This window comes from Tachysurus fulvidraco, chromosome 8 (genome assembly GCF_022655615.1).
Source record: "Tachysurus fulvidraco isolate hzauxx_2018 chromosome 8, HZAU_PFXX_2.0, whole genome shotgun sequence".
NCBI lineage: Eukaryota > Metazoa > Chordata > Actinopteri > Siluriformes > Bagridae > Tachysurus > Tachysurus fulvidraco.
In genome coordinates this window covers 15,394,754-15,406,777 of record NC_062525.1, presented here as the reverse complement: position 1 = coordinate 15,406,777, position 12,024 = coordinate 15,394,754, and the positions used below count along the sequence as shown (strand labels likewise).

The following is a 12,024-nucleotide window of genomic DNA, read 5'->3' as shown; positions in this document are numbered from 1 at the left end:
AGTACAAAGGCACCATAAAAAGTGCTTTAGCTGTGACTGGCCTGCACCACATTTGCGCAGTCCGGTCAATGTTTATATTATTTTACTACATTGGATCGAACGCATATATGTTATCACGGAGGTATCTTCCAAAATAAATCATAAATCAATAGGTGTTCGTTTTAATTAACCGTCCCTAACAGCTCTGTAGTTTCTATTGTATTTCAAGTGATTTATATAATAGGATTATCTTTAGTAGTGTTAGACACTTCATATAATTTAAGCCTAAGGATAAACAGATTAAACGTGTTATTTAACAAAGGAAAATATTTTAGGACAGAGGATTTTTGCCTTTACGGTTTCATAGTAACATGTTTTATTTATTTATTTATTTATTTATTTGTTTGTTTGTTTGTTTGTAATAACTCTAATAAAGAGAAAAATACAGTGTCTGGTCAGAGTGACTGTTTAATGTTTTGAATCACTGTGGTATAAAACACGTCTGTTCTGGTTGTTACAGTTAAATAATGCACATAATACATTATAGATTTATTATAGATGGCAATGTCACAGCAGCATGGACTATATAATAATAATAATAATAATAATAATAATAATAATAATAATAATAATAATAATGCTACGTATAATACTACCACTAACGACAACAATCATACTACTACTACTACTACTACTACTACTACTACTACTACTACTACTAATAATAATAATAATAACAACAACAATAACAACAAAAATACAGGCAATAATAAGACATACAGTGTCTGGTTAGAGTGACTGTTTAAATGTGTTGAATCACTGTGGAATAAGAGGAATAAACACGTCTGTTCTGGCTGTTACAGTTAAATAATCCACATGATACATACTGTAAAGCGTTAAGAAAGAAATGCTGCACCGGTTCGTTTTGTTATTTACTACATTACCCACAATGCACAGCGCTACGAATTCACGTCTCGCGGCGTCGCTCGTGTTGTTTCCAAGTGACGAGTCTGGATCACTGTGGGATTGTTAGTAATATTGTGCACATATATCATTTTTTTATTCGACTTCTCTTTGTCTGTCGCCTCGAGTGGGTGTTCAACATATTTGATGTTCACCCTTATGCAGGATAATGCTTTTGTGGGATCAGAAATGAACGCAACATATTTAACAGGAAAGATGGGAATGCATCTGTAACGGTGGACGGAAACATTAGCACATAAGCGTGAAGCTAAAAACAGTTACCTTCCTGCTGTCATTATAGTTCCAAGCTTTCCAGCTGGACGTTACTGTTACAACATGGGCTCAATACTTAGTCGAAGAATTGCTGGAGTTGAAGACATTGATATTCAGGCTAATTCCGCTTACAGATATCCTCCCAAATCCGGTAAGACTTTACTGCTCATTACATATACAGATATGCAAATGATATACAAATTTGTTGCTAAACACTCAGACCTGGCGAACAGTTTAGCACTGATTATGGATTGAGATGACGGATCCTTACTTTTGAGAAGGAGAAAGAGATTTTAGGCATCAGATTTGTCACATACTGCATGCCAGGGGTTCTCCAGCTGTTTACAGACAGAAATCTCTCTCAATACAGATTTAAACACTAAAATTTCACATGATAGGTACATTAGACAAAAGGAGTAGGTTTTTTTGTTTGTTTATTTAGGTTTTTTTTAATTAGTGAAGTATAACCAAAAAGTAATGATTTTTTAAAATAAAATATTTTTTTTAACTTAGGCTATAAACTGCAAAATGGTCTTTCTGTACCTATGTGACAAGGTAACAGTGATCTCTATCACCATCACAGTGGTAATGAAATCACAGATCCCCGGCTGTATATCATGGAACTCGACCACATTGTGAAATCCACTGACTTGCTTACTTGCTTAAACCTGACCTAACATGAACTTTGTTTCATGCCATTAAGCCAAAAATTCATGCTAAACATTATAATTTCTTATTGCAGGAAATTATTTCACCAGTCACTTTTTTATGGGTGGGCAGAAATTTGACACCCCCCATCCAGAGGGATATCTGTTTGGAGAAAACATGGATTTGAATTTTTTAGGCAACCGACCTGTTCAGGTAAGACAGCTGAATGATTGCAGATGTTCTTTGAAACCTATAAATATCCTCATACTAAAATATTTCCTTTCTTATTGTTCCAGTTTCCCTATGTGACCCCTGCACCTCACGAGCCCGTCAAGACACTAAGGAGTCTAGTGAACATCAGGAAAGACTCCTTACGGCTTGTTAGGTAGTCACGTTTAGCATCTTGAGAACAATTTTCTGACACTAAAAATAAAGCTTTAGATGTTACCTTTGTACCTTTGTATTCAGGTACAAAGCTGAAACTGAAAGCACTGCAGAGGAAGCTGGAAATGCAGGAGTTTTGTATGGCGTGGAGTTTTACTTTGACACTGATGCCAGGGTGGCCATCACACTATACTGCCAGGCGTTTGAGGAGTTTTCTAATGGGGTTGCAGTGTAAGTACTCTTTAGTGTAAACTATACAAATTCTGTCCTGTTTTTCTACATTGTAATTGCACTTGAGATTATGCCCAGATCCTGCAGGTGATTGCTACAGGTCAAAGGAAGCATGTAGGTCATGTGAATATGCTCAACATACAGTAGTCTCAAAGTCCTGTCTGTTACCTGATCCCAGAGAAATACAACACTACTTTAGTCCACTTCACTGCCATAGAAACTGTAGCACACACAAATAAAAATACTTCTGAGTTTATACTTAACTCTTAACAGTCATAAAAACATCTGAATCAAATATAATCTATTCTATGTTATATGCAGTCTGATGGCAATGTGTACATTTAACTGTGGAAAAGCACTGCGCTATAACATTAGGCTGGGTGTCTGTAACATTTTTAATAATGATTGTTTGTTTGTAAGCTATACTTCAAAAACCCCAGCCATGGCATCTGAGACAGTCTGCTATAAGAGAGGGATAAACCAACAGTTTTCTCTGCCGTCTTTCAAGATTGATTTCACTAGATGGAAACCGGAGGAGGTGAGGATCATAAATATTGAACATGTCAGCTTTGCTAATAGCTCTGTATTTATAAAACTAATTTAAACAAATTGCCTTCATAAGTTATATATTGTTTCTTTTAATGGTTTAAAAAACAACCTCATTATGAATCTTGTACTGTAACAACAGCCATTTAATAAGGGCCCCAAGAAACACACAGAAACAAAAAATACATATTTGCTAATTTCACTAAAAAAAAAACACGAGAAAGTATGAGAACACCAGACCATCACATGTTGAATATCCCATTCCAAAACCATTGCTATGGAACTGGTCCCTTTCTGCAGTTATAATAACCTCCACTCTTCTGTGAAGGCTTTGTGCTAAATTTTGAGTGTACACACGAGCATTATTGAAGTCAGACACTGTTGAGTGGGGTTGAGGTCAGTTCTCTCTACAGGCCACTCCTGTGCTTCCAGCCATAGCAAGCCATGTCTTTATTGGATTCGCTTTGTGCACAGGCGTAGTGTTGTGCTGGAACATGTTTGGAATCCTTTGATCAGGTGAAGGGAAATATGTAATGCACACGGAGCCACTTTGTAGCATACATTTGCACATGTGAGGCTGATGGTAAGGTGTCCAGATAGTTTTGGACATATAGTTTACATAGTCCGTCTGTTTGCATTTGTTTGTCTGCACTTGACTTCTGCGACATCTTTGCAAACACAAATGATAGTAAAAATAGCTAGAGATTTACATATTGTTTACGTAGGAGAAAGTGTCTAATGAGCCACAAGGTTGTGGGTGTGGAGGCGCTTTCTGTGAAAATGAAGTGGAACAAACCATTTTACAAAACTATGGAAATATTAATGCATCCGATGAACTGTAGATTTAAGTGCACAAGCTGACATTTCTGACCATTATAGTTTGGCTACTAACCTCTCCTGGGCACATGACCCAGACCAGGCCTTCCCAGGTCGTCCTCTTGTGACAGCAGGGCTGACTGTAGTAATTGTGTCCACTGTGGATCTGCTTTATATTCTGTATTTACACAAAGAATATTTTTTCTCACAGATTTTGGAAATGAAAAGATTTTGTATAAAAGGTTATGATAATATAAAGATGACTTATAATTAAAGTTCCTTTTCGTAGCTGAACTTTGACCTGGACAGAGGTGTTTTCCCTCTGGTGGTTCACGCAGTTGTGGATGATGGAGATGGTAGGTTTCATGACGATAACAGAAACATTCTATGTAACGTCAGGTTTATGTCATGTTTCACAGTGATTAGTCCATTTGATTAACATTCTTTGCTTTTACAGATGTTGTTGGACACGCTCATGTGCTTTTAGCAGCATTCGAACGGGTATGTAATGAATTTTGTACTTGTATGAATATTAAATAGTATAATTAAAGAAATATTATTTTTGATCCTTCATGCATCATCCTTTGATTTTTTTATATACCTTAAATACATGGACAAGTAAAAAAAGGTTCAGAGATAGATCATATTTAGAAGTGTAAACAGGCATTCTGATGGGGAAGGTGTATAACTGGATTTTGGTTTGGTTTTATCTACTGAGATGTGTTTGGCTTGTGAAAAAATAAATATGGGGTCCAAGTCTCCAGACATTTAGTGCTGGGTTTGAAAGGTATTTTATTTAAAAATATTTCTCCATAAATATTAAAAAATATGAACATATTTCCTCTGCCCTGCTGACATTTAGATGTGTGCAAAATGTTTTTGGAAGAACCTGTGACTAAACTCGCATTAACATGATGATAAAGTAGTCGTCTTTGTTTTCAGGGGTTTTTATTTTTTCACAATTGATTTTGTTTTTTATTGTGCAGCATGTTGATGGCAGTTTTTCAGTGAAGCCTTTGAAGCAGAAGCAAATTGTAAGTGTGGTATAAAGATGATCATTATTTCTATTCACTTTATATTTATTACACTATGTTCCTTATTTACTTGCTCATGTTTTAGGTTCAGCGTGGCATTTACTTCTCAATCTTTTACCACATGTAAATAGAGATCACTAATCCAAAAATCTAATAAATGAATAATTAATAAGTACTACTACATTTAGGAGTCTCAGTCAGAGGTAGCGGTAGAGGGAAATGTGAGTAGAGCATGTACGCATGGAGGCGTTAGACATGATAAAACTGTCTGAGCTGCCCTGACTGCATATATGGTTAGATTTCAGGGCAAATACAAACTTAAGCTCTGACCTTCTGTCCTAGTGTTAATCCTTGTTCTGACGCCATCATGCAGGTTGATCGCGTCAGCTACCTACTGCAAGAGATTTATGGCATCGAGAATAAGAACAATCAAGAGACAAAGGTAAATCAAGCCACTGTACCAAACTAGTGACAATCAAGCAATAACCCATGAGCCTTCACTAATAATTTACAACTAGCTGTTATTACACGAATGAGTGTGTCCTTAATCTTTGTGTTCTATGACCGTATGTTTATTTTCCCATCAGTCTGTAGAAGACGAGAACAGTGACAACAGCAGTGAGTGTGTGGTGTGCCTGTCAGACCTGCGCGACACACTCATTCTCCCCTGCAGGCACCTTTGTCTCTGCAATGCGTGTGCTGACACACTACGTTACCAAGCCAACAACTGCCCTATCTGCCGACTGCGTAAGCATCTCATTAATCAATGCATACTCTTGGCTGGTATTTGGAACCGGCCCAGTAATGTTTTCTTAGCGTGATGGTGCATTCCAGCCAGTCAGGCAGAATGGATGAAGGCTGAATGGAACTTTCTCTGTTCTCTCTGGATTGTCTTTATTTATATTAGCTGGATGGGGTTGTAAATGGCTGTTGTTGATGTGTGCAGTACAGATTGTTTAGCTGACTTTTGATACACAGTGACACCTGCTGGACAGGAATCGTATATCGTTGGGCAGAGTGGACCATATGAAAGGAATTTTTATTTATTCCTTCAAAAACATACAGCACTCGATACCATTGGGTCAGAAAAACTTTTACGCTTGAATCGATGAGTTATTGAGGTTTGTGTGTTAACAATGTTATGTGTTTAAAAGTGAAAGAACTGTAGATTTCAAAAGTTACGAAGTGGTAGTTTTAAAGTGAAAACAAACTATAGAAAGCCCCTGAGATGTATGCAGTCAGGCACACGAGAAACAAAGCCCTTTTATTAAACATTTACAAATGTTTACCTCTTTTGTTGCTAAAATGAATCTGGGAACATTTGGGCTCCTTGTAAAGAGGGTGCAACAGCTGTGTTTGCTTATTTGTAGTGCATCAGTTCCTGGTCTCTTGTCCTTACATGGCCCTTTTCTCTTCACTAGCCTTTAGAGCACTACTACAAATCCGTGCAGTGAGGAAGAAACCTGCAGGAGTGATCTCTTCTGTCCCCTTTAGTCCGGTGCTGTCTCAGAGCTCAGACAACACAGAGAATTCGGTATAAAACTAAGGAGTTTTTTTATTTCTATTTTTTGATTATCTGATTAATTATCAGTCTATTATCCATATCATTATTATTATTATGATATTACTATTATACCTTAGCACATGGACTCCGTTTTTCTTGCTGTTTTTACAACATTATATGAACTGGCACAGATTTAAAATTTGATACAATCATAATCAGTGATTTGAGAGTGTTTTGATTCTGCTTACATTTTTACCTCTTATGCTGGACTGCAGAACTCTGAGAACATCCCTCCCGGTTATGAGCCTGTGTCCCTGCTCGAGGCCCTAAACGGCGTGCAGCCTGCGTCTCCTGCTCTTCCCTCAGCTCCTCTGTATGAAGAAGTTCAGTACTCAGAAGAAATAGGTGACCCACTGACCCTGAGCATGAAGCAGCAGAGCACCGTGGAGCTCAGTGCAGATCCGCTGGCTCTGAAGCCCAAACTCAGCAAGTCACCAGATGGGTAATGCCTTATCATGTAACTGTTAAATACAGCAATCCATTTTTACTGTAGGTTGTACTGATTTCTTTGTCATTATATGTCATATATAATGCTTTATATGCATTATATGCTATAAATCACCCCATAACACCAGCAATAATAATCAACTTTAAACAATAACAATAGAAAATATGCTAAATATAAATAACAACTACAATTAGTTTGCTTAAGGCTACAGCTAAGAAAAGGGTTCTAAATGTCTGTTATGTTGCATGTTTTTGTGGCATTGAAATAAGCAACAAATAACACCTTTAAAATCAGATTCAAACCAAGTGTGTCTGCTGTCAGATTTCACTTTGTCTACATTTTACATTTATGGCATTTGGCAGATCCCCGTATCAACTTCAATTTTATACATCTGAGGAATTGGTGGTCGAGGGCCATGCTCAGGGGCCCAGCAGTGGCAGACTGGTGGACCTGGGATTCAATTTAATTGTCTGTGCTGGGCTTATTAGAAAAGCTTTATGTTCTATGTAATCTTCACACACACGTGATAAAAAACACCCACTTATGTTGTTAGTACTCTAATACCAGACTGAAGAGTGAGTATTTGTGATTTATATACAAATGTAAGTCAAGTCTGTACAGTCTAATCAGATTTATTCAAATATCTTTTGCAATACTGACACAGTGTAAAAATAAATAACATTTGCCCTTTTGTGTCCAAGAGAGTTGCACATAAACAATGCAAGGAAGCCCCAAGCCTTAATTTTTTTGCATTATACATGATGTTATTTTCTGCAGGTCTACACGCTCCCCCACATCTCCAATCCAGGAGGAGGAGGATGATGAGGAGCATCTGTCTGATCTGTCTGATGCTCAGCCTCGACCTGTACGGCCCTACAGTCCAGCACCTACTGAGGTCTGTTCTCACCATCTTGCCTACACACAGCACCCTTGCTTTCTCACATGGTTTATTAATAACCTCATAGTTTTAACCAATGTACACTGTTGGACTACTTTATTGAGTAGAACATTAAAGGAGGCTGTTTACAGTTTGTTGTTTGCTGTGATGACTTTTTTCTCATACTTCTTTCACTAGAAGGAGTTCACAATGATTGACTACAAAATAAATAACAGCCTCACACAAAAATTCTCATTCTAGAATTACATCTCACAGTGATTTTCATATTTAAATATACATAGGTGACAAGGTAAAAGAAAAAAACACAATATTTAATATTCTTATCTTAACTCCAATCTAATTTTAATCTTTTTATATTTATTTAAAGCTGCTTTGAGACAATGTTCGTTGTTAAAAGTGCTATACAAATAAATTTGAATTGAATTGAATAGAAGGGGGTCACGGAGACTTAGTGGTTAGCGCATTTGCCTCACACCTCCAGGGTTTGGGGGTTCGATTCCTGCCTCCACCTGGTGTGTTTGGAGTTTGCATGTTCTCCCCGTGCCTCGGGGGTTTACTCCGGTTTCCTCCCCCTGTCCAAAGACATGCATGATAGGTTGATTGGCATCTCTGGAAAATTGTCTGTAGTGTGTGAGTGAATGAGAGTGTGTGTGTGCCCTGCAATGGGCTGGCGCTAAGTCCAGGGTGTATCCTGCCTTGATGCCCGATGATGCCTGAGATAGGCACAGGCTCCCCGTGACCCGAGAAGTTTGGATAAGCGGTAGAAAATGAATGAATGAATGAATTGAATAGAATATTGTGTATATTAGCGTAATGTGTCTGGAGAACTGTACTAGGTTGAGGAAATGCCAATCGTCCAAAAGTTTCTCTGTCAAACAGTGATGTGATAATGGCAGACAGTTTCCATTGGTGTTTAATTAAGTTAAGATGTGGTGACTGTGACAGCCATGATATATGATTTACATAAATTACACTTGTTAAACCATTCACTGAGACCTGAAACCCTGTGCATCTAAAATTCTTGGCAATTATGACCATAAAGACATTTTAACTGCATGAAGAAAACAAGATGAAAGTTTGATTAGTCAGAATAACTTTCTATTGTTTCCAGTGATCCTTCACTCTAGTGAAGTGCCTCTAGTCTGCAGCATTACAGAGGTGCTGTTTTTCTTTTAATTTGTCACCCATCTCTAATACTTGTATAAAAAAATTAAGAATATTAGAAAATATCTGAAATTAAAGCAAACATATTATATATTTGCAATAAATAAGAACAAAGGAATGAAGGAAGGAATGAGACCAAAGGTTCTTTTTATAACTGGCTCATTCAGTTAACTGAGAAAACGCTCTGGTTACAAAAGGCATTGTTGTAACTGTGTACATTATTGTTTCAGCTGTTCAGTGCTCTAAAGCTGTTTTGTCTTTCCTCCACCAAATGTAGGCGACAGTAGATGGGATAGAATCCGATCCAGGATCCCCTAACACAGGTGAATCTGCATTGGAAAGAAAGGAGATTATTTTATTTGAGTTAGATTGGCACTAGGATTGGAGATAACCTGTATTAGGATTGAAGTGTGATGTAACAGCATTTTGTGTGCGTGCGTCTGTGTGTGTCTGTGCATCTGTGTGTGTCTGTGTATTTTTCTGTGTGTGTCTGTGTGTAGGTTCAGAGGGCATGTCTGTGGGGGTGTCTGTAAGTGAGATCCTGCAGGACTGCCACAGTGTGCGCAGCAGCCTGAGCCGTACTGAGAGTGATCCCTCTGCCGACCTGGCACTGCCTGGTGAGTGAGCTCTCCTTCATCCTAACCTTTATGTGTGTGGATTACACACGGCCGCCAACAACCCCTAAACATTCTCTGAACACTCCAGCACACTGCTTCTGTACAAGCTACGATCTTACACTTCCCTCCCTGTGTCAGTATTTGCTTCATTACTTATTCCCTTCCTGTGTCAATATTTTTTTAGCAAGTGTGCAAGGACTACCCCTTGTTTTACTCCTGGTTGCTGACATATAATTAGTTTTTAGCTTTAAAGTAAAGCGGTTGAAGTTAACACAATGATATCAGTAAGTCTTGAACACCTCTATGTTTATTTGTAACCTCTAATATAATTGCACTAATGTAATTTATTGTTGAATGATTGAGAAAACCAATAACAGTAAATAACCGTAAATAATTTAGTGTTACTGTGCATTGCAATTAGAAAAGTTCAGATAAGGCGCGGAACATTATGCACTTTATTTTACATCATCTTTACACACTTCTTTCATTTAGTGCATTTGAAAGCGCCATCCACCAAACACTGCAGGCCTGTAAAAAAAAATCTGCTTAGAGTCAAAGTTAACTTTTAATTTTGACAAAAACAATGCTATTAGCCATGATAAATTGTTTAATCGTTTGACAGCTTTATTTTTACCTCCTGCTGGATTGCTTTGACTTCAAATATGGCTTTGCCTTGCTTTTACAGTCTGATGCTTGTGTGCTGTTCTGTTTTCTAACCTTCTCTCTGTTAATCTGACCTGAACTTACTCTCAACTTACTCAGCATCTGAGTCCTGGTCTACTGCTGTTGAAGAATGTTAGTAACGGTATGTAGGAGTAGTACACTGAGCTATCACTTTAGCAGCTTTCACTTTATTCTTGTATGCATTAACAGCCTATGGCTTTTCTTAATATTGTTCTGCTTTTAAATATTAAACTGTTATGCTTTATAGAAACTACCTAAATTTTTTAATGTAGCAACATTCGTCATACCGTAGTCCTCTTTTCAGGGTCATCAGGGTCCATTGAGAGTCTGAAGAGTCAGAGCACCAGCAGCTCCATCCAGCCTTTGCTCTGCCTCCCCAGCAGCCTGTGCATCGAGGACGAGCTCCTCAGCCCCTAGCAGCACTACACTCCTGTGTGCCTCTGCATTAGCCTTTCTGCTTCACTCAAGAGTCTCCTTCTAAGAATAGCACAATCACTATTGTCTCTTAAAGCCATTAAGAAACACCACTGCTCATCTAAAAGGCTCAGACTAATGTCCTTCTGCTATGAACTACATATCTCCTATACACTGACATTATTTTCAGTTGAATCTTTTTTTTAGCGTCTTCCAATCAATTATGAAAGCGGCCCCTTGCTTTATATTCTCTAAGGGGGCTGGCTAGTATCACTGACGTTCCCAACCTAATGTACAAATATCTCACTGCTCTGATCTCTAATTGTAGTGACGATATTTATTTTAAGGACACTACTTTTTACAGTGATAGTGCAATCATATATGGTTTGATCAAATCATGTAGATCCATTTATTTCATTTTTTTTCCATATGGTTTAAGTTTAAACGTATCGCTAAGTGAGCACTAAGTCAAGTCGTCTACTACAAGATAACCATCAAAATATTCTGTTGTCTGTTGTATATGTCTGTTAGTCTATGTGTTTGGTCAAAGTGTTCATATTTAGATACTGTAAGCACGTCACTGAGCTTTTAATGGTCTTTTTATTTCCAAAAAAGTTCTTGATATATATTAAGCTTAGACTAAATTGTTTTGGCCTGAGGTTAAATTTAATCTCTGACTGAAAGCCAGTTTAATTTATCAGAACCGTGGCTTTTTGGTGATCCGATGCTTTTACACCCTGTAGAATGAATATTGTATATTTGTATGTAGTTAAATCATTTTATCATAAAGTGCTGTACATGAATGCTTCCTGTTGTGCTTTCATTCAATCAGTCTGGTCCTAACATCTTGGATACACAATACATTATAGTGATTACACAAGGTGATAAAAGGAAGCCTGCTGCTATTGACCTTTTTTGAAATTTAGGCAGTGAAAATCCTTTAAAAGCTTTTTTATTCAGAAGTGGATAACAACACTTAAAGAAATAAATTAAGAATAAAAAAGAAGCAAATAAACAATGAAAGATAAAGGAAGAAGCAAAGACATAATTGTAAAGAGATAAAATTAAATAGTAATAAATATGGGAGGCTCAGTAACTATATACTGCAGCAAGGGGGCGCTGTGGGCTCACCTTGAGTAAACACCAAGCGCACAAAATAACACGTTTGTCCGGTAAATAATCATAAGTAGTGACGTTTTTCAAATTAACGTGTTCGTTATTGGTTTTGTGAGTGTCAAAAAAAACCCCATAAAAAATTCAGATGGGTTGGTGATAGAGTGTGTAAGGTGTAATGTGATCAGTCTCCCTCAGGCGCGCTGTGTGGCGGGTGACCTGTGCGCCCGCGCTCATTTAGCGCCTTT

The 12,024-nt window shown here is 37.6% G+C and overlaps 1 protein-coding gene across 2 annotated transcripts; it reads left to right on the top strand.

The window, feature by feature from the left end:
• Positions 1 to 948: 948 nt before the first annotated feature.
• Positions 949 to 11,466, top strand: mgrn1a (mahogunin, ring finger 1a). Of its 2 annotated transcripts, XM_027137706.2 has the most exons (17): positions 949 to 1,366; positions 1,958 to 2,076; positions 2,160 to 2,248; positions 2,332 to 2,478; positions 2,899 to 3,016; positions 4,130 to 4,196; positions 4,298 to 4,341; positions 4,827 to 4,874; positions 5,248 to 5,316; positions 5,462 to 5,621; positions 6,296 to 6,408; positions 6,654 to 6,880; positions 7,664 to 7,781; positions 9,226 to 9,271; positions 9,449 to 9,565; positions 10,328 to 10,370; positions 10,554 to 11,466. In XM_027137706.2, exons 1-16 carry the CDS (start codon positions 1,279 to 1,281, stop codon positions 10,363 to 10,365), a joined length of 1,608 nt encoding a protein of 535 aa, XP_026993507.2. In that variant the 5' UTR covers positions 949 to 1,278; the 3' UTR covers positions 10,366 to 10,370; positions 10,554 to 11,466. The 2 variants fall into 2 exon arrangements, with proteins under 2 accessions (XP_026993507.2, XP_026993506.2); XM_027137705.2 differs by lacking the exon at positions 10,328 to 10,370.
• Positions 11,467 to 12,024: the final 558 nt, after the last annotated feature.

Coding starts and splice junctions, on each gene's coding strand:
- mgrn1a (XM_027137705.2), top strand. CDS start 1,279: ATGGGCTCAATACTTAGTCGAAGAATTGCTGGAGTTGAAGACATTGAT. Junction 4,875..5,247: donor CTTTGAAGCAGAAGCAAATT/GTAAGTGTGGTA, acceptor GCCATCATGCAG/GTTGATCGCGTCAGCTACCT. Junction 6,881..7,663: donor CTCAGCAAGTCACCAGATGG/GTAATGCCTTAT, acceptor TATTTTCTGCAG/GTCTACACGCTCCCCCACAT.